General features: G+C 37.1%; 1 protein-coding gene across 8 annotated transcripts in view; it reads left to right on the forward strand.

Moving 5' to 3' along the window:
* Nucleotides 1-23,860, forward strand: part of PATJ (PATJ crumbs cell polarity complex component) — a 358,864-nt gene that overhangs the window by 13,620 nt on the left and 321,384 nt on the right. For 7 of the 8 annotated variants that reach the window (XM_079919148.1, XM_079919149.1, XM_079919151.1 and 4 more), the window contains exons 4-7: nt 571-765; nt 2,080-2,219; nt 8,148-8,343; nt 10,329-10,457. In XM_079919148.1, the coding sequence (XP_079775274.1) occupies nt 571-765; nt 2,080-2,219; nt 8,148-8,343; nt 10,329-10,457 (660 nt within the window). Of the gene's footprint in view, nt 1-570; nt 766-2,079; nt 2,220-8,147; nt 8,344-10,328; nt 10,458-10,519; nt 10,969-16,393; nt 16,467-23,860 lie in introns of those variants that run through there. The other variant, XM_079919154.1, reaches the window with a different exon arrangement.

Here is a 23,860-nt window from a genome sequence, read left to right on the forward strand (position 1 = left end):
AATTGATCTACTAATCTTGGGCAAGTTACTTAATCCCTGTGTGCCTCAGTTCTCATGTTCACAAAATGAAATAAGAATATCTCCTAGGGCTATTGTAAGGATTAAATGAGATATTACGTAAGAAAGAGTTTTGGTATAGTACTTTGCTTATAGCAAGCACTTAATAAACACTGAGTTATTTTTGTTATATACCACCTGAAGATCTTTTGTGCCTCTCCACATGGAAATGTATAGATGAATGCAAAAGGGCTCAGTGTCTTACATGCATGTTTATATGACTGAATGTGTCTGTGTATCTGAAGTGTAATAAGCTGTTGAACGTGCTATTAACTTGAGGTAATCGTAGAAGGCAGGAAATGAGAACAAATTAAACATTTTGTGTAATACTAAATAAAAAGTTTATAGCCTTATAAACACAGATTCATGTATCTGTATCTTATTTCTTTCGTGTGTATGTATTTAGCATGCCATTATTCATGTGATGAACAAAAATAATATTTAATAAATAGAAATATTTTTTGTCTGTAGGTTTCTGTTGATAATTTTCTCTCTCTTTTTTTTCTCCAACAGCTCAGCCATCTACCCTCAGATTGTTCAGCCAACTTTGATTTTTCTAGGAAAGGTTTATTGGTGTTCACGGATGGTGCCATTACTAATGGGAATGCCCATAGGTCCTCTAATAACTTGACTGTATCTGGGTTGTTTCCTTGGACCCCAATGTTGGGAAATGAAGATTTTAACTCAGTCATGCAACAGATGGCTCAGGTAAAGTTATATCTTGTCATGGGAATATTTAGTTTTATTTCTCCTATTATAGGTTAAAAAAGAAACCTACACTCACTCTTTTTGCCTTTAAAATGTGTTAGTCTGTGTTTTGTTTGCTTGTGGTTTTATATTGTTAGGAGGAATTGATACTATTTTCTAATATGTGTGTTGGAAATTTATTTGTTTAAAATTACATAAGGAAAATATCCATGTGTGTGTTGAGGAGAGTTTTCAAGACACGGACTCCAATTTGACACATCTGTACACTTGTAAGGAAAAAGATTCTTACGGTTTTGCTCATAGGAGGAAAATTAATGTCTACCAGAAGAGGTGTAACTCCTTTGAAACTATTTTAAATTTTATGTAAAAAAGAATTAATGGGAGTTAGAACTAACATAATTTGGAAAATCTGGGGAAACATTTGAAAGAGTAATCCATTTTATTCTTAATACCTATTAAAAATTAAATAATAGTTGAATTTTTGGATGTTTTTCTATTTGTTCACCATACCTTCTAACAAGTATCCAAAAAAATGAAACTTGAGTTTGAAAGTTAAAAAGAATCTGTTTAAGGTGTAATAGTTAAATAATGTTCTATACCTAATTCCTTTTTTGATCTTACTGCTCTATACCCTTAATTTGACTAATAATTATTTTTATGTGATGCTTTTATTAGTTGATAACATTTATGATGTTTTCATGTCATAAGTGCAATTATTAGCCAAAGTAATAAAATACTTGTTTGTCACAGGTAAACCCATTTGAATGGTGGCCTTTCCATAATCTTTTGAATTAACCTAATAAAATGGAATATTAATTTATTATGATAGAATTAAAAACAGAACCCTAAAAAATGCATCTTCTTCTGACTTAGGGATCAACACTAGTATATTTTTGATAAATCTAATTTATTTTCCTCGTTTAAAAATTTATTTTGCTTCAAGAGAATTTGAGAAGTTCCGTGTACAAAGTAATTTAGAATTTACTGTGGGAAAAGACATTTTTCTCAGGAATTTTCATCCAGCTAGGAATTCATCTCATACTGTGAATGAAGTGTGAAAATACCTCTCCAATTCCCTGAGGTTGCAGAACACTGCCCATGCCCTCTTATGTTCTCCTGAAAATAATCAAGTGAGAGGATTTCCATAAATAATTTATTACTGAAATGCTGAGTTTATTTGGTTTTCTAGAAATGACTTAGGAGAAGTTATTTTGGGGCTATTCACAAAATAGAAACTTCAGTTCTTCAGAAAAAGTGTGTTGGTTAAATGTAAACTTCTCTGACTTTTATTTTTTTTAAATCCCCCTTCATTAGGGCCGGCAAGTTGAATATATAGATATAGAACGGCCCTCAACTGGAGGCCTTGGATTCAGTGTGGTGGCCTTCAGAGGTCAAAATCTGGGAGAAGTCGACATTTTCGTGAAGGAAGTGCAGCCAGGGAGTATAGCTAGCAGGTGAGGAAGGATGTTCATTTTGTGTTTTGCTAATTTTTTTCTGACAATTCTGAAAACATTCTTATAAAGAGAATAAGAAACAAGTCATACAAAACAGTTAACAATAGCAGCTAACATTTTCTCTTCCTATGCAGTTTTGAGGCCTTTTGTAGGTATTCTCACATATACTTGTGGCAGCAGTCTAGCTAGTAGTATCATTAGTCCATTTTATGGATGAGAATGCTGAGTTTCAGAGTTTCAGCGGTTTACCTATAGTCACAGAGCTATTAATGCTGGAACCATGATGTGATTCCAAGACTGTCCAATGGCAAAGCTAGTGTTCTTTCTACTCCATCACACACTCTCACAGTTGAACATGATATTTTACCTATGGTCTGATCAATAAGATAGGCATATTGAAATTCACGTTCTGCATACTATATTATTTATTTATTAAAATTTTTTAAAAAATTTATTATTTATTTATTTTTGGCTGTGTTGGGTCTTCATTGCTGCGCACGGGCTTTCTCTAGTTGCAGCAAGCGGGGACTACTCTTCATTGCAGTGCGCCGGCTTCTCGTTGTGGTGGCTTCTCTTGTTGCGGAGCATGGGCTCTAGGCCCGCGGGTTTCAGTAGTTGTGGTGCATGGGCTCAGCAGTTGTGGCTTGTGGGCTCTAGAGCGCAGGCTCAGTAGTTGTGGCGCACGGGCTTTGTTGCTCCGCAGCATGTGGAATCTTCCCGGACTAGGGCTTGAAGCCATGTCCCTGGCACTGGCAGGTGGATTATTAATCACCGTGCCACCAGGGAAGTCCTATATTGTTTATTAAACTTGATATTACAACAGTTTTTTGGTGGTCATAACACACTGTTGATTATTTCACTTATTGTCAATGAAAATCCCTCTCAAGTCTATGTGACACCCCCCCCCCCCCATCTCCACCCCCAGCCCATTGCACTTGTGTCTGGGCTGTATTTTTTAAGGGTTGTGTGCAAGACTTGTATTTTGTTTCTATTTGATTTCAGATCTTTAGTTTATTACTCATTTAAAAAACATAGTATTCATTATATTACTGTTACCTGTTAGAAAACTAGCAGCAGTAGCATAACTATTACAAAAAATTTCTCAGTTAATAATATATTTTTGAATTCACATTATCCATTCATGGGGATCAGAGTTATAGTCTCCCCAACTGAAAGTTCAGAAATAATGGATTTCCATGACTTTGTATTACTCTACCATCTAATGTAGCATTTCCTCAAGTTTGTTCTGAGGAGCCATAGCAATGGTCAACTATATCTGAGAAACTCCTGTTCTTGGAGATTGGTTATACATACTTAGGGTAATCATATAATTTATTGTCCAAGTTGGGACAGTTTTGGGGTGAGAGGGTGTGCCATTAATAATGACACTAAGACAGCAGGTATAAACTAGGACTATTCTGGCAAACCTAGACAATCCAGGGTAAACCTGGACTTAGAGACACTTATTAGCTTCTTTAAGACTATGAAGTCCCTTGACAAAAAGCCTATTTGACTCTGATTGGCCCAAATTTTCTTTTTAATTTTTTTACCTTAAAAATCATTATTGGGATATAATTCACATGACATAAATGTCACCATTTTAAGGTGTACAATTCAGTAGTTTTTAGTGTATTTTCAATGTTTCAACCTTTTTGTGGTCCATTCTTATGTCTCAGTTACTCTGTACTAATTGTTCTGTAAGTACAAATTGAGATGAGCACTTCCAAAAAGAGGAGTTTCATATTTGAGTATGTAAAGATCCTTGACCAAGGCTAAGGACTCAGGTGGCTTCCCATAGGCAGTGGTGCTTGAAGGGAAATTTGAGAGGTGATAGTGGAGTCCGCAGAGGGCAGAAGGTGTCAGGGAGAGGAATAGACGCTTTACTGGTAGCCCTGGTAAACTCCATCTTTGGAGTATGTCTGGTATTTACCTGGTGTGGGAGCTTAGTGCAAGGCAGTACAAGAACGGGCTGGAGAGAGGAAGGGGCCAGCCATGCAGGACCTTCCAGATCATCTTAAATGGTCTTCCTTTCTTCTGAGGACTTTCCACATAGAACTGTGTTATTTTATGAGCTTGCCTAACCCCTGTTGGCTCTCAAAGTCATGGAAATCCATCATTTCTGAATGTTGCAATGGAGAGATGAGCTGTTTTCCCCTTGAATGAAAAGTGTGAATTCAATTATATATATAGTATGAGAGAGTTAAATTAGAAGTAATAGTAGCAGTAAAATGAATACTATTCAACTTTAGAATGCATCAAAATCATATTTTCCAGGAGACTTCTCCTCTGCAGCTTGTTTATTTTGGGTTGAGTTTATATTTTCTAGGCAGATACTAACTGGAAAGAAATTAGATGTTCTGGAAGTCTACTGGGTAGAGGGAAAGGTAGATTAAAATAGATTGATTCCCAGAAAATAGAAAATTTGAGTGTGAGTAAATTAAGGTGAGTAAATTAAGGTCTCACTTATGCAAAATGAGTTATATCAAGGTTAAAAAGTTTTAAGAGTAACTTATTCATTTTTGATTAATTAAGAAATTTCCCTTAATGAACAAGCTGTGAATAGGAATTTAGGTGATGAAGTTAGAGAAAGGACAATGTAGGAGATGGGAAAATGGAAGGTATTCCTGGATATTGTCCTGTAGTGGTCACATTTAAAAATAAATGTTTCTGGGCTTCCCTGGTGGCGCAGTGGTTGAGTCTGCCTGCCGATGCAGGGGACACGGGTTCGTGCCCCGGTCCGCGAAGATTCCACATGCTGTGGAGTGGCTGGGCCTGTGAACCATGGCCGCTGAGCCTGCGCGTCCGGAGCCTGTGCTCCACAACAGTAGAGGCCACAACAGTGAGAGGCCCGCGTAACGCAAAAACAAAAAAGCAAAACAAAACAAAAAAAATGTTTCTTGGCACAGTTTTTGAAGGCGCTAGCCTCCTGTGTTCCCTCTTTGCCTGGCAAAGAATACAGCTACTCTTTCTCTTTCCTCCTTTAAAAAAATAATGTTTCTTAAAAAAAAAAAAAAAAAAGCAGTTTCTTTAGGACTAGGGAAAAGTTCACAAGCAACATTTGCAATTTTAAAAATATATATTTCAAAATGATGAAAATCATTATGAAAATAATACATGCCTATAATATAAAATACAGAAATATAATTACCCTGCCCCCCCACCCCAAAAAAAAAGCTCTTGGACTTCGACCACCCTGAGACAACTATAGGAAATACATTAGAAAGTTTCTTTGTTTGTTTATTTGGTTGCATCAGGTCTTAGTCGCGGCAGGTGGGTTCCTTAGTTGTGGCATGTGAACTCTTAGTTGCGGCATGCATGTGGGATCTAGTTCCCATGCCAGGGATCGAACCTGGGCCCCCTGCATTGGGAGTGTGGTGTCTTAACCACTGTGCCACCAGGGAAGTCCCTAGAAAGTTTTCTTTTCTTTTCTTCTCTTCTTTTTTTTTTTTGGCCGTGCCGTGCAGCTTGTGGGATCTTAATTCCCCAACCAGGAGCTGAACCTGGACCACAGCAGTGAAAGCGCGGAGTCCTAAGCACTAGACAGCCAGGGAATTCCCTAGAATGTTTTCTTTTCATAAAGACAACATCTTAGAATATATGCAATTTTATATCATTCTTATTTTCTTGTATAACGTAAGCCTTTCCTAATAGTCATAAAAAGATATATAAGCAACATTTTTAATGCAACATGATCTATTGTGAGAGCCACCCACAATTTTGGCATAAAAAATTGAAATATCCAACTTGTTAGTTCCAAAGGAGAATCTAAAATGTCTGAATCCCTGTCCTCAGAAAACTTAAAATCTAACAGTGAAGGATATAGTTAGCTCTGTGGACAGCATACTTAGTATAAATGGATGTTCAGTGAGTGATAAACAAGTGGCTCAGCACCATGATAATGAGGTAAGTGATGAAGGGAGAGAGAGACAGACGAGACACTCAGTTGCAACGTGGAGGGTGGATTGAATTTGGCTGAGCAGAGTGGAAGGGCATTAGAGATGGAGAAAACCATGTACACAAAAGCAGGAAATACCAGACATGTTTGAGAGGGAAAGAGTAAATCAGGATAGTTGGAAAAGAGGTTTATATAGGGAGGAAGCCAAGTTGGAAGAGTACTTTGGGGCCAAATGTAGAGACCTTTGAATACCAACCAAGTTTACATTGTGTCCTAGAGGTCAGAAGTTAACCAAATTCTGGTCCATGATAAAGTTTTGCTGAATCTGCTGTGACCTGAGAAAAAATAAGGGCAATATAATGGAATTTTCATAATTCTAAATTTATGAGTTAGGCTGTTCTGAGATGAATCCCTTCTCAGGGAGATTTTTTTATATTGAAGGTTAAAGATATTCTTTTATAAAATAGTCATACTTCCCTTTGACTCTTTCCTTATTGGTCAACAACCAAAGATAATCATTTTATACTTTCGAGTTGGGGGATACTAGCATGAAGAGAGCCTAGAAAAATAAACCTTGAGGAATTTTACAAGTTAGGTTTGAGGTATTCGATAAGGATCTCAATTGGATGTTGACATTGGGAATAGAAAGGAGGAGATGTGTGGTGCAAGAGAGATAAAGAAAGATAAGAAAGAATTGTGATAATGAAGAAACAGGAAGAGCAGGAGGGGTGTATAGGAGATAATGAAGTCAAATACAGCAAACCAGAGTAAATCCTACTCTTAGTATGCACTTTAAGAAGTTAAAGAGTATGGTTTAGAGTCAGACTACTTAGATAAGATGCTAAGCTTGCTTTAATTTCTTGCAGGTCAAATTTAACTAAGTACTTTATTTATTTTTTTCGGAGGTACGCGCGGGCCTCTTACTGTTGTGGCCTCTCCAGTTGCGGAGGCTCCGGACGCGCAGGCTCAGCGACCATGGCTCAGGAGCCCAGCCGCTCCGCGGCATGTGGGATCTTCCCATACCGGGGCACGAACCCGTGTCCCCTGCATCGGCAGGCGGACTCGCAACCACTGTGCCACCAGGGAAGCCCTTAACTAAGTACTTTAAAAGGTGATTGTGAGGAATAAAGGAGATAATGCCTATAAAGCATTTAGCACAGTTCCTAGCTCATAATAAGTGCTCAGTAAATATTAACTATAATAGTACTTTTTTTCTGAAGATTTTGCTAATTTCTTTAAAAAATCCTTTTTACATTGGTTAGCAGTTGGGAAATTTGTGACTGGGACAGAGAGAAGGGCTCAGATACAGATTTGGAAATAATCTCTATTGATTTCCATGGAGAGTTCGGCCTCTGTTGACAAATGTTGGAGAAGTAAAGGACAATGGGGATGGGATGAATCTGTTAGAGAGGAGATTATTGGTGAACATATAGCCCTGTATGGTCCATGCAGAAGTCAGATTGGAAGGGGTTCAGGAGTACAGGGTTTGGTGCCACAATGAGGACAATGTCCATACTTGCAAAACCTTAGCAGTGGGGCCCTATACATTGTTTTTGCTTATTTTTCTAGCCATATGGCTTTTAAAATGTGTGTGTGGGGCTTCCCTGGTGGCGCAGTGGTTGAGAGTCCGCCTGCCGATGCAGGGGACACGGGTTCGTGCCCCGGTCCGGGAAGATCCCACATGCCACGGAGCGGCTGGGCCTGTGAGCCATGGCCGCTGAGCCTGCGCGTCCGGAGCCTGTGCTCCGCAATGGGAGAGGCCACAACAGCGAGAGGCCCGCGTAACGCAAAAAAAAAAAAAAAAAAAAAAAGTTAAAAAAAAAATGTGTGTGTGTAGGGATGCACTACTTAATTGGTTAATTAGTTAATAAGTGCTTTAATGAAAAGAAGTCTGAAGAGCTCTTTTATATTATACAATTAAATATTTCAATAAATGTACTAAGTGAAATAATACCATAATATATAAGCTACCTGAATAGTAGATTTTAAGAATCAGGCTATTATGTCACTTAAAATTTTCTTATTTCATCAAGGGATCAAAGGTTAAAGGAAAATGACCAAATATTGGCTATTAATCACACACCACTGGATCAGAACATTTCCCACCAGCAAGCAATTGCATTGTTACAACAAACCACTGGATCTTTGCATCTGGTTGTGGCCAGGGAACCAGTCCACACAAAAAGCAGCACTTCTACCGGCCTAACTGATGCAAGTCTGCCTGAAACAGTGAGTTGCAAATTTGGAAAAACACTTAATTTTGAATTATGCCTTTGATTTTAAGAAGTGTAAAGATATTTAGAAAATGTCGTTTTATTTGTTGTAGTTCAAGAAAGATGATTATATCTCCAAATGCAGCATTAGCATGTTAAACAAGATACTTCATGGGGGTTTTTGTTTTGTTTTTTCAATGTCCTATGATTCTCCTTGTTTAAGATTATTATTTAATATAGAGGGCAAATTGTAGTCTTGGGTATAATTTGGTGAAGGAAGGAATTCCTTGGTGATGTAACCACTTAATTAAGCTGGGAGTTTTTATTAGAGATTTACTATTGAGTTTTTAAATTAAGATTTGGTTATTTGTTTCAAAAACATTTTTTTAAATTATATTGGGTGTTTATGACTAGATTATGGATACTGCACAATTATAGAAGTTTTTCTTTTCATGTAAGGATGTATACTGAACAATTTAAAAGAGTAAAAGTTTATGTTCCTTTGGGAGTCTTTAAACTTGCTTTGTAACATTTTACAGATTTTGGCCTGCATTTCAAAATGCAAGCCAATAAATCTTATTTTCTTATAACACTAAGTGGTAGCTGATTTATTTAATTTCCATTCATTGGACAAAAGAAAAAATAGACTGGGAACAGTACAAGGTCACAACACTAATGTATAGACATTTTCCCTGTTGTAATCAGTAATATTTATATAGCACAATTTATATAATAAATAGAATGAACAAAGTGGGAAGTTGCTTAGCATAGTGGTTCAGAACAAGGGCTCTGGAGTCAGGCTAAGGTGGGTTCAGGTCCACTTCTTACTTCGTAGGTGAGTCTTACTGGGCAGATGCCTTGACTTCTCCATACCTCAGTTTTCTCATCTGTTGCTTGGAACTAATAACAGTTTCTAGTTCACAGAGATGTTGTGAGGATTGAGAATGCATGTGAAGAGCTAAACACAGTGCCTAGGGCAGAATAAATACTCTGTGAATATTAATTGCTGTCCCTAATTTAGGCATTTTTAGCAAACGTTGCTTCCTGGATACTAGGTATTGTTCCAGGTGTGAATTTATTAAATAGTCCCAATATCTCTGGTTATTTTAACATTGCATAGTAACTTTCCAATTTAGTGTAATAGAAGAACTAAGTAATAAGTATGCCCTAATGTCTTGAGGGGGAGACTTTTGCTCTGCAGGCGCATTATGTGAATCTAATGCATACTTCTGATGGAACCTGCTATTAGAGGAAAAATGCTTATGTCTCTTAGTCTGATTTGTATAATCCTATTGCTAATATCTTCAGTTAGGCCTACCTTTCCTCTCCTTCATCAGAGTCTCTTCATTTATTCTGGTCACTCTGTGTCCTCACAATCGCATGCTTCACATTGCTGCTAGATTAATCTTTCTAAACCACTGCTTTGTTTCTGTCGTTCCCTCTTCTAAAACCTTCAGTTATTCCCACTTATCTGAGCCTAGCTTTGCTCTTAAATTTCCCTTTTGCTTGAATGTCTTTTTTCTCTGTAGAGCAATTAAAATGCTACCTTTTCCTTGAAGCTTTCCATAAGTTTTCATTGGATTTGACCTCTTGTCTCTACATTCCTCCCATCTTTATAATATTTTATGATTCTCTTTTAATTCAGATAAACACATATTTATTGTTTCCTACTAGGTGCTTGGCACTGTGCTAGGTATCAGGCATAGACTGGGGAATGAGACAGTGTGTTTCTGTCCTCTTAGAGCTACAGTGTCCTATGGTCCAATATTTTGTCTTATATTTTAATTGTTTTAGTTTATTTCTCTACCGGATTATAAAATCTGTAAAGGCAGGGACCATATGATCATCTTACGTATCTCTGAGCCTCTAGAAAGTTGACTTGATTAATTGTATGAATATTAAATATTTTGTCTACCTGTTACCTTAGTAATTTCTGTATTGGAAGTGATGAATGTATATGCTTTGCTAACACTTTGCTTCTTACTTGTTATTAATTTGTAGGTTAGTTGGGGCCATATTGAAGATGTTGAGCTTATTAATGATGGCTCTGGATTAGGTTTTGGAATAGTTGGAGGAAAATCGAGTGGTGTAGTTGTGAGGACTATAGTTCCTGGAGGATTAGCAGATCGAGTAAGTTGACCTTCTTTGATTTAATTTTGGTTTTATACAATTTAAATTGTATGACTTGAAATGTAATTTTATAACATGGGTTACTAGGGTATATGTTTCCATGACCAGAATTTAAGTATAGCTAAAAATGTTTTTTTCTATAACTGTTAATATACACTCACTCTGCTTTATTTTAAAAAGCTCCTAAATCAACGTTTTTTGGGGTGGTTTTCTTTTTTTTTTTGGCCTGTGATTGACAGTCATCTTGATTCTATCAAAAGACAATTTTTTTTTTTTTTTTTTTTTGCGGTATGCGGGCCTCTCACTGTTGTGGCCTCTCCCGTTGTGGAGCACAGGGTCCGGACGCGCAGGCTTAGCAACCATGGCTCACGGGCCCAGCCGCTCCACGGCACGTGGGATCTTCCTGGACCGGGGCACGAACCTGTGTCCCCTGCATCGACAGGCGGACTCTCAACCACTGCGCTACCAGGGAAGCCTGACAATATTTTTTATTGAAAGGAATCATTAATGGGTATTGTATTCTGAATATCTATATTATTTTCTCCCAGTGTATCTTTCAAGGTCCTAAATGTTAAAATCAGATGGTACAGCGATTACAAACTTTTATCTCAATATTGTTTGTGGTAAATTTCACTAGAATTACAAATTTCTGGCATTATAAATAAAAATACTACCCTTCATTATTTAGCAGGGTTCAAACTGAAAGTGGGCCATTTTAAAACTTATTAACTGTTTCTGCTTAGTTTTACGTTGAAGAAAATGTTAAATACTACATTGAGTTTTTAAAAAGTAGTTTAGAAATTTGAAGCTACTTAATACAGTAATGAGTTCATATTATATAGACTGTCCATGATAATCAGAATGATTTGTAAATTTTACTGATTAATGTCTAGTCACATGTAAAAATTTATCCCTTCTAAAAAACATGTAAAGTAAAAATGAACTTGCTGTGCACATGCAGCTTTGAGGCAAGTTCCTCAGCTCTCTATTTCTAGTCAAGATTGCTCCACCTTGGGTTAGGACTCCGTGCTTCCATTGCAGGGAGCACAGGTTCGATCCCTGGTCAGGGAACTAAGATTCCTCAAGCCATGCGGCCAGGCCAAGAAAAAAAGAAAAAAAAAGGTTGCTCTACCTTATACGAATGGAGCTATTAATATTCCTATTATCCTTTCAGCAGCTAAGTGTATTTATTTAGCATAATGCCTCTCAGAGTTTTGTCTGTGGGTCCCTGAGTCTTTTGCAGGGGGTGTACAAGATCAAAACAACTTACATAATAATACTAAGATGTATTAGCCCTTTCACCATGTTGGCGTTTGCACTGATGACATGCAAGCAGTGGTAGGCTAAACCTGCTGGTGCCTTCATGTGAAACAGGGCAGGGGCACACAACTGTACTAGTAGTCATTGCGTTCTTCTCCACATGTGCTTGCCACTGCAACAGCAACAATGCCAGTCTCACTTAAGAAAGTGCAATAAAAACAAATTTAAGTAAGTGCATGTCTTTTTAATACCATGTGACAAAATCAGATGTACTGTATAGCACTTCTGTCATGTACGGAAGTATGGCGGTTTTCTTGAGGGGAAACATTTGTGAGACAAACTAGCCACATTGTAATATGGAACAGCGTTTTAATAGGGAACAGCATTTTAATTTTTTTAATTTATTTTTTAATTTTTTGCTTTTTTCCCCAAAATTTCTGAGACCTAATTTTTTGGAAATGCATTATTTTAGTTTCAGGATTACAGAATAATGATTTGATATTTCCATATATTATGAAATGATCACCACAATGTGTCTAGTTAACATCTATTACCTCATAGTTAGAAATTTTGTTTTCTTGTGATAAGAACTTTTGAGATCTCTCTTAGCAACTTTCAGGTATACAGTACAGTACTGTTAACTACAGTCACCATGCTGTGGTTTATATCCCTATGATTTACTATTTTATAGCTGAAAATTTGTACCTTTTGATCTTCTTCACCCATTTTGCCCGCCCGCCACACCCCTGCCTCTGGCAGCCACCAATCTAGAATACCATTTTTATTTTTGAAAGGATAACTGACAGAAAAATTATGATTATTCAGACTTGGTTATTTGGTAGACAGTTCCTTGAAATGAATGAAGTGAACCTGTTACCTCAAGGAAAAACAACTGACAGCATTTGTTGCTGATGATAAAGTTTGAACTTTCAAGCAAAAATTAGAATTTTGGAAAATTTTGTGTTTTACCATAAGCTTGAAATTTTCCAATATTTAAATACTTCTCTGATTAGATTGTTGGTGATGTTAATAAATATGATTTTTTTAATATTGTATAATGTTATATGTCAATATTTAGAAAATCTGCATAACTCTAGGAATCAGTATTTTCTGAAGATCAATGTGTAGTGTGGCAAAATAATATATAGTAAAAAATCCATTCAGAATTCAAGATTGATCAATAGATTTTAATGAAACAGTATCTGAAAGTTTATTGATGTTGTTTCAGATTCCACGTTGCAACTGATCTTTAAGAAATCACCACTTGTCAAGTTTCGGTGTGTTATCAAAGAATGGGCTGAAAGGGCTATTAAAATACTCCCCCATTTTCCAAATATATATCTGATTAAGACCAGATTTTCTTTATATACTTCAACCAAAGCAACATATTGCAATACACTGAATGCTGAAGCAGATATGAAAATTCAGCTGTCTTCTTTTAAGTCAGATATTAAAGAGATTTGTAACAATTTCTTTAAGAATACAACTCTTCTCACAATTTTTTTGTTTTAGAAAACATAACTTTTTAAAATAAAAAAATACCAATGTGTAAAAAGTATATATTAATATATTACATATCTTAAATATTTAAAAAGTTTCTCAGTATTGTTTCCCAATTCAGTTGATATCAGCAGATAACAACAGAGAGAACTACATAAACAAAAACTCTGTGATCTCAGTAATTTTTGAGATATAATTGACAGACAATAAATTGCACATATGTAAAGAATACAATTTGACGTGTTTGCTGGCGAGTCTGAAATCTGAAGGGCAGACCAGCAGACTGGAAACTCAGGCAAGAGTTGACATTAAAGTCTGGACTCTGGGCTTCCCTGGTGGTGCAGTGGTTGAGAGTCCGCCTGCCGATGCAGGGGACACGGGTTCGTGCCCTGGTCTGGGAAGATCCCACATGCTGCGGAGCCTGTGCGTCCAGAGCCTGTGCTCTGCAACGGGAGAGGCCACAACAGTGAGAGGCCCGCATACCGCAAAAAAAAAAAAAAAAAAAAAAGAAAAAAAAAGTCTGGACTCTGAAATTTGTATGGCAAGTTGGCAGGGTTTTGTTATAGTTTTAAGGCAAAATTGCTTTTCCAGGAAACCTCAGTTTTTGCTCATAAAGTCTTCAGCTGATTAGATGGAGCCTATCCATGTTATCAAGGGTAACATTCTTAAAGTCAACTGATTGTAGATATTAATTACATCGACAAAATACCTTCACAGTAACATCTAAACTAGTGTTTGACCAAACAACTGGGCACCAGAGCTTAGCCAAGGTGACACATAAAATTTAACCATGATACCATCTATCACTACAGTCAAGAACATATTCATGACCCACAAAGATTTTCTGTGCCCTTTTGTAATCCCTATTCCTCCATCCTCAATTATTTTTAAGAATGTAAAGGAGTTCTGAGACCAAAAAGGTTGAGAATGCTCGTTATAGGTTCTTCAAAAGACATCTTCACAAAACAAGTAATAATCTTTAAGGATTTTTTTGAAAAATTTTGAAACCTGGAAAGGGATGAGATATTGTGGAGTATTTTGGCGTTTTTTTCTCACCCCAACCCGCCTCCTTTAGCAATTTTAATAGACTTATTTGCTATAGTAGCATTTTTTAAGATGCAAAGTGGAGTAGTTATTATGAAGAACAAAGGGTCAAATAAATTTGGAAAGCACCTAGTTAAAATCAAATAGATTACTGTACATTAATGTACATTATGAATTTTCACAAGAAGAATATGATGTGCAGAGTTTCCCTTTGTGACACTGTTGGTAAAAGCCCATGTCTGATTTTCACCCTTTCCTGGAAGGGATTGTCACTGTTTCAGGTCTTCAGGTTGGGGGGCATGTGCCTGTCAGAGTCATAATGGAGAAGCGAGTGTTTATGCCAGATATGGTCATCTGCCTAATACACATTATTCTCGTGTAATCCTCAGAACAGTCATAAATTTTATTCACAAATCATAGGTATGGAAACTTAAGAAATTGCCCAAGGCTATGCAACTAAGAAATGACAAAGTCAGGATTGAGCCTACATCTGTTAGATTTACTGCTTAAATCTACTTATACAAAGTTGATCCCGATGTTTTCATTTTCCTGGTGTACACCTGTCCAGGGTTGGTCAAGCCTATGAGGGAATTGCCAGCTCTAACAGCAACATTGCTATTGGTCCTTTCCTGTAGGGAATATGATGAGACCTAAACATAGGGGACAGAGCAGTATTCACTTCTCTCTTCCCCTCATCCCAGCCAAATGGCAGATAAAATCTCTTCAGCTAACTCTGCTTTGTTGCTAAATCTTTAGAGTTGTTGCTCATGTAGCCTGACCATAGCTTTAAAATTATTAAAGGGAATATTGCTTTTCATTAAAATGTACTCATATTTTGACTGTTAATGCTCACTGTTGACCATGGCAATCTTCATGGTAAGGGAATATGGATGTCTTAGGTCATTAGTTAGATGTGATTTAGATTGATCATAAAGTGATACCTACATTCTGCTAAAGGGGTTAACTAATACTACTTTCTCTAAAGACTATAAAATTGTATAACAGCAAGTTAGAAAAGCAAGTCAGTATTTCTTATTTGAAAGGGTTTCATAAAATAGCCCCTTGTATTTTCTTTTGTGTACAGATAAGTCAATATGGGGTAGAGTTGAGGGGGCAAAGAATACCTAACTGAGCCTAAAGAAGTATCAGAAATGGATGCATTTGAGGACTTGCTGTAAGGAAGGCACTAGGCTAAAGCTTTTACATATAGTATTTTTTTAAACTATTTATTTATTTATTATATTTATGGACTTTATTTTTGACTGCATTTGGTCTTTGTTGCTGCACGTGGGCTTTCTCTAGTTGTGGCGAGCAGGGGCTACTCTTCCTTGCAGTGCGTGGGCTTCTCATTGAGGTGGCTTCTCTTGTGGAGCATGGGCTCTAGGTGCGTGGGCTTTAGTAGATGTGGCTCGCAGGCTTCAGTAGTTGTGGCTCGCGGGCTCTAGAGCACAGGCTCAGTAGTTGTGGCGCACGGGCTTAGTTGCTTCGCAGTCTGTGGGATCTTCCCGGACCAGGGATCAAAGCTGTGTCCCCTGCATTGGCAGGTGGATTCTTAACCACCGTGCCACCAGGGAAGTACCAAACATATAGTATTGAGTTTAGTGCTCACAACTCAATGAGAGAGGAATTTATCCCCATCTTACTTAAGAGGGATCTGAGATTTAGGTAGGATCAGTAACTGACCTATGGCCCTACAGCTTGATCAAAGTAGTGCCAGCATTTGAACTTGGGTGTGTCTGACTCCAAAGCCTTGTCATTCTGCTGTCTACTGCCTCTACTGTTGTAAAGTAAATGAAGTGGAAAAATATTGACGTATACGGGTTTTTTAGAAATGTTTATTGAGACCTAATTACAGTGAGTAATCAGTAAATGTAATCAGGGCCAATTCCCTGAATAGGGAAATTATATGGTATCGTGTAAGGGGAGCTAAAAGACCTATCTACCTGTAATCCTTAGGTACTCTCCAAAATTCACAGTGCCTGAAACATCTTCTGAGAATTCTGTTCAGCTATGGAAAAAATTTCAGAATTTTTCAGCAGTTAGAAGTTTTGTTTTTTGTTTTGTTTTGGTTTTTTGTTTGTTTGTTTTTAAATAAATTGATATGGGCAGTGTAAAACTTTTTTGTTTTGCAGAAATCTCTTTTATGTGGTCTGGAGGAATTCTAGGGAAATCAGGTACATTGAGTTACCCCGTTGTCTCCCAAAGGTGATTATTAAAGCACAACCTACTTAAAAGTTGTCATGAATTATTGACTTTTTGGTATCAGGCAATTGTATATGAGTCCTATTACCTATCTAGTAACCTTTAATACTAAGAAGGAATGGAACCAACCAAGGATTGGAGAAGTAGGTGTGGACTATGAGGAATTTTTAGTCTAGAATAATAAAGGCCCAGCTTGAGGACACTGAACAGTTCGTTATTCCCAGTAATTTTGCTTTGAGTGTGTCTGGAAACTGGTAGTTTCCTTATCCTTAAAAATCATTGATGAGGGCTCTAGAAATATGAGAAGGATAGGATAGATGTACTTACACTTAGTACCTTTAATTCCTTGAGGGAAAGAGCATTTTTTTATGGTTCTAGTAATATAAATTATATCTTTATAAGAGCCTTGCAATATTCTTACTAGAAGTCAAGATAAAAGAATACCAAATCAAACTAGCCAAGGATCTAAGTTATCCATCTACTGATTTTTGGTCAAAATACAGGATTAGGATTATTTTCCTTTGGAGATTCAAACCTGAGACACTTGCCATGAGGTTGACATTTATTTATTTTTTTCTTTTCTTTTTTTTAATGTGCATTCTTATTATTTGTTTACTTATTTAACATCTTTATTGGAGTATAATTGCTTTACAGTGTTAGTTTCTGCTGTATAACAAAGTGAATCAGCTATACATAGGCATACATCCCCATATCTCCTCCCTCTTGCATCTTCCTCCCACCCTCCCTATCCCACCCCTCTAGGTGGTCACAAAGCACCGAGCTGATCTCCCCCTGCAATGCAGCTGCTTCCCACTAGCTATCTATTTTACACTGGTAGTGTATATATGTCAGTGCTACTCTCTCACTTCGTCCCAGCTTACCCTTCCCCCTCCCATGTCCTCAAGTCCATTCTCTACATCTGAGTCTTTATTCCTGTCCTGCCCCTAGGTTCATTAGAACCATTTTTTAATTTTTTATTTTTTTTTTAGATTCCATATATATGTGTTAGCATACGGTATTTGTTTTTCTCTTTTGCCTTTTGATTAAAGACCAATGATAGAAATGTCCTGGAATCAGAAGTGGTAATAATTTCATTTTCTGAGTTGTGGAAGTATTTGGTACCATTTTTTAATTTTCAGAGAAACAAATTTGATTTCTTTCTTTTGTAGCTCAGGCCTGAAATCCTTTAGGTTTTCAAATATCTTTTGAATTGAAATTATCATCTACAACAGCCTATCAGAGAACTTAAAAGTGCAGAGTACTAAATGTTTTTTTAGCCAATAACTGCTAACTTGGATTAAAGTATTTTTTCTTTAAAAAAAAAAAACTATATGAATGATACTGTTAGTGTTTTCACTGTAACAGTGTGTTACCCTGTTACATCAGCTATTTTAATTTTTTGCCTTCCATACTATCTTTTCCTGTATGCATAATTTTTTCTCTCTTTTGAAAGACTCTATGGGTTAATAAACTTTTATATTTCACTGTTAGATTAGCATGCCATGACTTTGAATCTTGACATAGCTATTTGTTGGCTATCATTGACTTATGATTTCTGTTAAAGAACAAAAAGGACTCTATACCTTTTACTTTCCTTCCACAGTAGACCGGTTATGAAAGGAGAATATTGATCAGAAAGAATCAGTAAAGTGCAATGTTTGGGGCTGCTGGACTTGTAAAAGCTAGCTGTCATTTTGGTATCTTTCCTATCAATCTGATTATGGTTGTTTTGCACTTATGAATTCCTTAGAACACCTGTTTATCTGGAACAAGAAAATGTTTGACTTTCAGTGACAGGTGCAAATTATCTACATCATTTAAAATCGAGTTCAGGTAATATAGGAAAACAATAGTGCTTAGGAGGTGACTGTACTTACAGTGAAATGTCCTTTGTCCAAGCCAAGTGTGAAAACACTCACCATATTCTTTATTCTGTGGTCAGGCCAAAATTCTGTTCAAGAATGGTTTATTCACAGAGGCATCTTACCCTTATTTTTCATCATGAACACTTGACTGTCTCTTAAGTAGTTGCTTGTTTTGTTTCAAGTTTGTTGCATTGATAAAAAATAGAACATCAAATTATCAGTGCTTAAAGTAGAAATCCAGCAATTCTTTGTTCCTTTTTCCACAGTAATTTCTTCCTTGCATCTATTTCTTTTCTAAGTCTTTCCAAACGTTTCTGACTTGAATTGCATTTCTGTTTCACGGCTCCTCTTTGCTTGTCTAGTGCCTTCTGCAGAATTCACAACAAAGCATATAGTTTTCTACTCACTGTTTTGATCTAACACCTTCTTTCATACAGGTTTCTGCAAAATTGGAGAAAAGGAAGGATGGGAAATAGACTTTTAGTTTTAAGGCCCTCTCTTTTTTGCTCTTTTCCATCCCTCCCTCCCTCCCTTCCTTCCTTTCCACTTTTTTTCTTCTGAGTTCCATCTGGAACTTACAGATGGTGCCTCCCGGAGCCAGGAGTATGAAGCTTAGAACTGTACTAGCCCAGTGGTCATGGCTCTATTCTCAGGTTGTCCTTCTGTCCCAGGTGCAAAATATCTATTTTCATCTTCATTTTATTTCAAGCTTTTTGACAGTTATAGGAAATTTCTTGGAGAATAGGAAACAGTATATTTATTATCTACTGATATTACTTTGGAGATATCAAAGTATAAGACAAATGATTAATAAGAACAGGTCTTCAGTGAGACAACTTGGGTTGAACTTTGGCCCTGCCACTTATTAGCTTTGTGATCTTGGTCAATTCAGTCAACCTTTTTGAATCTTGGTTTTCTCATTTTAAAGCTGTTCTTCACTGAAAGAGATGATATATGGAAAGTGATTTTTTTCATCCTGTAAAGTGCTCTGGTGGTGTAATTTTTCATAACTGGTTCTGTTTACATTTTGGAATCTTTAATATATTGTAGTAAAGATAAGTAAAGAGAATTCAGACTTTCTGATGAAACAAATTTAGTGAAAATGAAGTGGATCAACTATTCAAAAATTTCACAAACGAAGGTAGAATGGAACTGATTACTTTGAAAAAAATTTCTTTTATTTTTAAAATTAATTAATTAATTAATTAATTTATTGTTGGCTCTGTTGGGTCTTCGTTTCTGTGCGAGGGCTTTCTCTAGTTACGGCAAGTGGGGGCCACTCTTCATCGCGGTGCGCGGGCCTCTCACTGTCGTGGCCTCTCTTGTTGCGGAGCACAAGCTCCAGACGCGCAGGCTCAGTAGTTGTGGCTCACGGGCCTAGTTGCTCCGCGGCATGTGGGATCTTCCCAGACCAGGGCTTGAATCCGTGTCCCCTGCATTGTCAGGCAGACTCTCAACCACTGCGTCACCAGGGAAGCCCTGATATACTTTTTTTTTGCTTTATGGTGGTGTGTTAGTTTCTGCTTTATAACAAAGTGAATCAGTTATACATATACATATGATCCCATATCTCTTCCATCTTGCGTCTCCCTCCCTCCCACCCCTCTAGGTGGTCACAAAGCACCGAGCTGATCTCCCTGTGCTATGCAGCTGCTTCCCACTAGGTATTTTACATTTGGTAGTGTATATATGTCCATGCCACTCTCTCACTTTGTCACAGCTTATCCTTCCCCCTCCCCATATCCTCAAGTCCATTCTCTAGTAGGTCTGTGTCTTTATTCCTGTCTTACCCCTAGGTTCTTCATGACCTTTTTTTTCCCCTTAGATTCCATATATATGTGTTAGCATACGGTATTTGTTTTTCTCTTTCTGACTTACTTCACTCTGTATGACAGACTCTGGGTCCATCCACCTCACTACAAATAACTCAATTTCGTTTCTTTTTATGGCTGAATAATATTCCATTGTATATATGTGCCACATCTTCTTTATCCATTTATCTGATGATGGACACTTGGGTTGCTTCCATCTCCTGGCTATTGTAAATAGAGCTGCAATGAACATTTTGGTACATGACTCTTTTTTTTTTTTTAACATCTTTATTGGGGTATAATTGCTTTACAATGGTGTGTTAGTTTCTGCTTTATAACAAAGTGAATCAGTTATACATATACATATGTTCCCATGTCTTCCCTCTTGCGTCTCCCTCCCTCCCACCCTCCCTATCCCACGCCTCCAGGCTGTCACAAAGCACCGAGCCAATATCCCTGTGCCATGCGGCTGCTTCCCACTAGCTATCTACCTTACTACGTTTGTTAGTGTGTATATGTCCATGACTCTCTCTCGCCTTGTCACAGCTCACCCTTCCCCCTCCCCATAGCCTCAAGTCGGTTCTCTAGTAGATCTGCGTCTTTATTCCTGCCTTACCCCTAGGTTCTTCATGACATTTTTTTTTCTTAAATTCCATATATATGTGTTAGCATACGGTATTTGTCTTTTTCTTTCTGACTTACTTCACTCTGTATGACAGACTCTAGGTCTATCCACCCCATTACAAATAGCTCAATTTCGTTTCTTTTTATGGCTGAGTAATATTCCATTGTATATATGTGCCACATCTTCTTTATCCATTCATCCGATGATGGGCACTTAGGTTGTTTCCATCTCCAGGCTATTGTAAATAGAGCTGCAATGAACATTTTGGTACATGACTCTTTTTGAATTTTGATTTTCTCAGGGTATATGCCCAGTAGTGGGATTGCTGGGTCATATGGTAGTTCTATTTGTGGTTTTTTAAGGAACCTCCATACTGTTCTCCATAGTGGCTGTACCAATTCACATTCCCACCAGCAGTGCAAGAGGGTTCCCTTTTCTCCACACCCTCTCCAGCATTTACTGTTTCTAGATTTTTTGATGATGGCCATTCTGTCCGGTGTGAGATGATATCTCATAGTAGTTTGATTTGCATTTCTCTAATGGTTAATGATGTTGAGAATTCTTTCATGTGTTTGTTGGCAGTCTGTATATCTTCTTTGGAGAAATGTCTATTTAGGTCTTCTGCCCATTTTTGGATTGGGTTTTTTGTTTTTTTGTTATTGTGCTGCATGAGCTGTTTGTAAATTCTGGAGATTAATCCTTTGTCAGTTTCTTCACTTGCAAATATTTTCTCCCATTCTGAGGGTTGTCTTTTGGTCTTGTTTATGGTTTCCTTTGCTGTGCAAAAGCTTTGAAGTTTCATTAGGTCTCATTTGTTTATTTTTGTTTTTATTTCCATTTCTCTAGGAGGTGGGTTGAAAAGGACCTTGCTGTGATTTATGTCATAGAGTGTTCTGCCTATGTTTTCCTATAACAGTTTGATAGTTTCTGGCCTTACATTTAAGTCTTTATTCTGAGCTTACTATTGTGTATGGTGTTAGGGAGTGTTCTAATCTCATACTTTTACATGTACCTGTCCAGTTTTCCCAGCACCACTTATTGAAGAGGCTGTCCTTTCTCCACTGTACATTCCTGCCTCCTCTATCAAAGATAAGGTGACCATATGTGCGTGGGTTTATCTCTGGGCTTTCTATCCTGTTCCATTGATCTATCTTTCTGTTTTTGTGCCAGTACCATACTGTCTTGATTACTGTAGCTTTGTAGAATAGTCTGAAGTCAGGGAGCCTGATTCCTCCAGCTCCGTTTCTTGTTCTCAAGTTTGCTTTGGCTATTCAGCGTCTTTTGTGTTTCCATACAAATTGTGAAATTTTTTGTTTTAGTTGTGTGAAAAATGCCAGTGGTAGTTTGATAGGGATTGCATTGAATCTGTAGATTGCTTTGTGTAGTAGAGTCATTTTCATAATGTTGATTCTTCCAATCCAAGAACATGGTATATCTCTCCATCTATTTGTATCATCTTTAATTTCTTTCATCAGTGTCTTATAGTTTTCTGCATATGTGTCTTTTGTCTCCTTAGGTAGGTTTATTCCTAGATATTTTATTCTTTTTGTTGCAGTGGTAAATGGGAGTGTTTTCTTAATTTCACTTTCAGATTTTTCATCGTTAGCGTATAGGAAAGCCAGAGATTTCTGTGCATTAATTTTGTATCTTGCTACTTTACCAAATTCATTGATTAGCTCTAGTAATTTTCTGGTAGCATCTTTAGGATTCTCTATGTACAGTATCATGTCATCTGCAAACAGTGACAGCTTTACTTCTTTTCTGATTTGGATTCCTTTTATTTCCTTTTCTTCTCTGATTGCTGTGGCTAAAACTTCCAAAACTATGTTGAATAAGAGTGGTGAGAGTGTGCAACCTTGTCGTGTTCCTGTTCTTAGTGGAAATGCTTTCAGTTTTTCACCATTGAGGACAATGTTGGCTGTGAGTTTGTCATATATGGCCTTTATTATTATGTTGAGGACAGTTCCCTCTATGCCTACTTTCTGCAGGGTTTTTATCATAAATGGGTGCTGAATTTTGTCGAAAGCTTTCTCTGCATCTATTGAGATGATCATATGGTTTTTCTCCTTCAGTTTGTTAATATGGTGTATCACGTTGATTGATTTGTGTATATTGAAGAATCCTTGCATTCCTGGAATAAACCCCACTTGATCATGGTGTATGATCCTCTTAATGTGCTGCTGGATTCTGTTTGCTAGTATTTTGTTGAGGATTTTTGCATCTATGTTCATCAGTGATATTGGCCTGTAGTTTTCTTTCTTTGTGACATCCTTGTCTGTTTTGTTATCAGGGTAATGGTGGCCTCGTAGAATGAGTTTGAGAGTGTTCCTCCCTCTGCTATATTTTGGAAGTTTGAGAAGGATAGGTGTTAGCTCTTCTCTAAATGTTTGATAGAATTCACCTGTGAAGCCATCTGGTCCTGGGCTTTTGTTTGTTGGAAGATTTTTAATCCCAGTTTCAATTTCAGTGCTTGTGATTGGTCTGCTCATATTTTCTATTTCTTCCTGATTTAGTCTTGGCAGGTTGGCCAGATTTGGCAATTTCTAAGAATTTGTCCATGTCTTCCAGGTTGTCCCTTTTATTGGCATAGAGTTCCTTGTAGTAATCTCTCATGATCTTTTGTGTTTCTGCAGTGTCAGTTGTTACTTCTCCTTTTTCATTTCTAATTCTATTGATTTGAGTCTTCTTCCTTTTTTTCTTGATGAGTCTGGCTAATGGTTTATCAATTTTATCTTCTCAAAGAACCAGCTTTTAGTTTTATTGATCTTTGCTATCGTTTCCTTCATTTCTTTTTCATTTTTTTCTGATCTGATCTTTATGATTTCTTTCCATCTGCTAATTTTGGGGTTTTTTGGTTCTTCTTTCTGTAATTGCTTTAGGTGCAAGGTTAGGTTGTTTATTCGAGATGTTTCCTGTTTCTTAAGGTAGGAATGTATTGCTGTAACCTTCCCTATTAGAACTGCTTTTGCTGCATCCCATAGGTTTTGGGTCGTCGTGTCTCCATTGTCATTTGTTTCTAGGTATTTTTTTGATTTCCTCTTTGATTTCTTCAGTGATTACTTCATTATTAAGTAGTGTATTGTTTAGCCTCCATGT

The sequence above is a fragment of the Stenella coeruleoalba genome (assembly GCF_951394435.1).
Source record: "Stenella coeruleoalba genome assembly, chromosome: 1".
NCBI classification, from domain to species: Eukaryota; Metazoa; Chordata; class Mammalia; order Artiodactyla; family Delphinidae; genus Stenella; species Stenella coeruleoalba.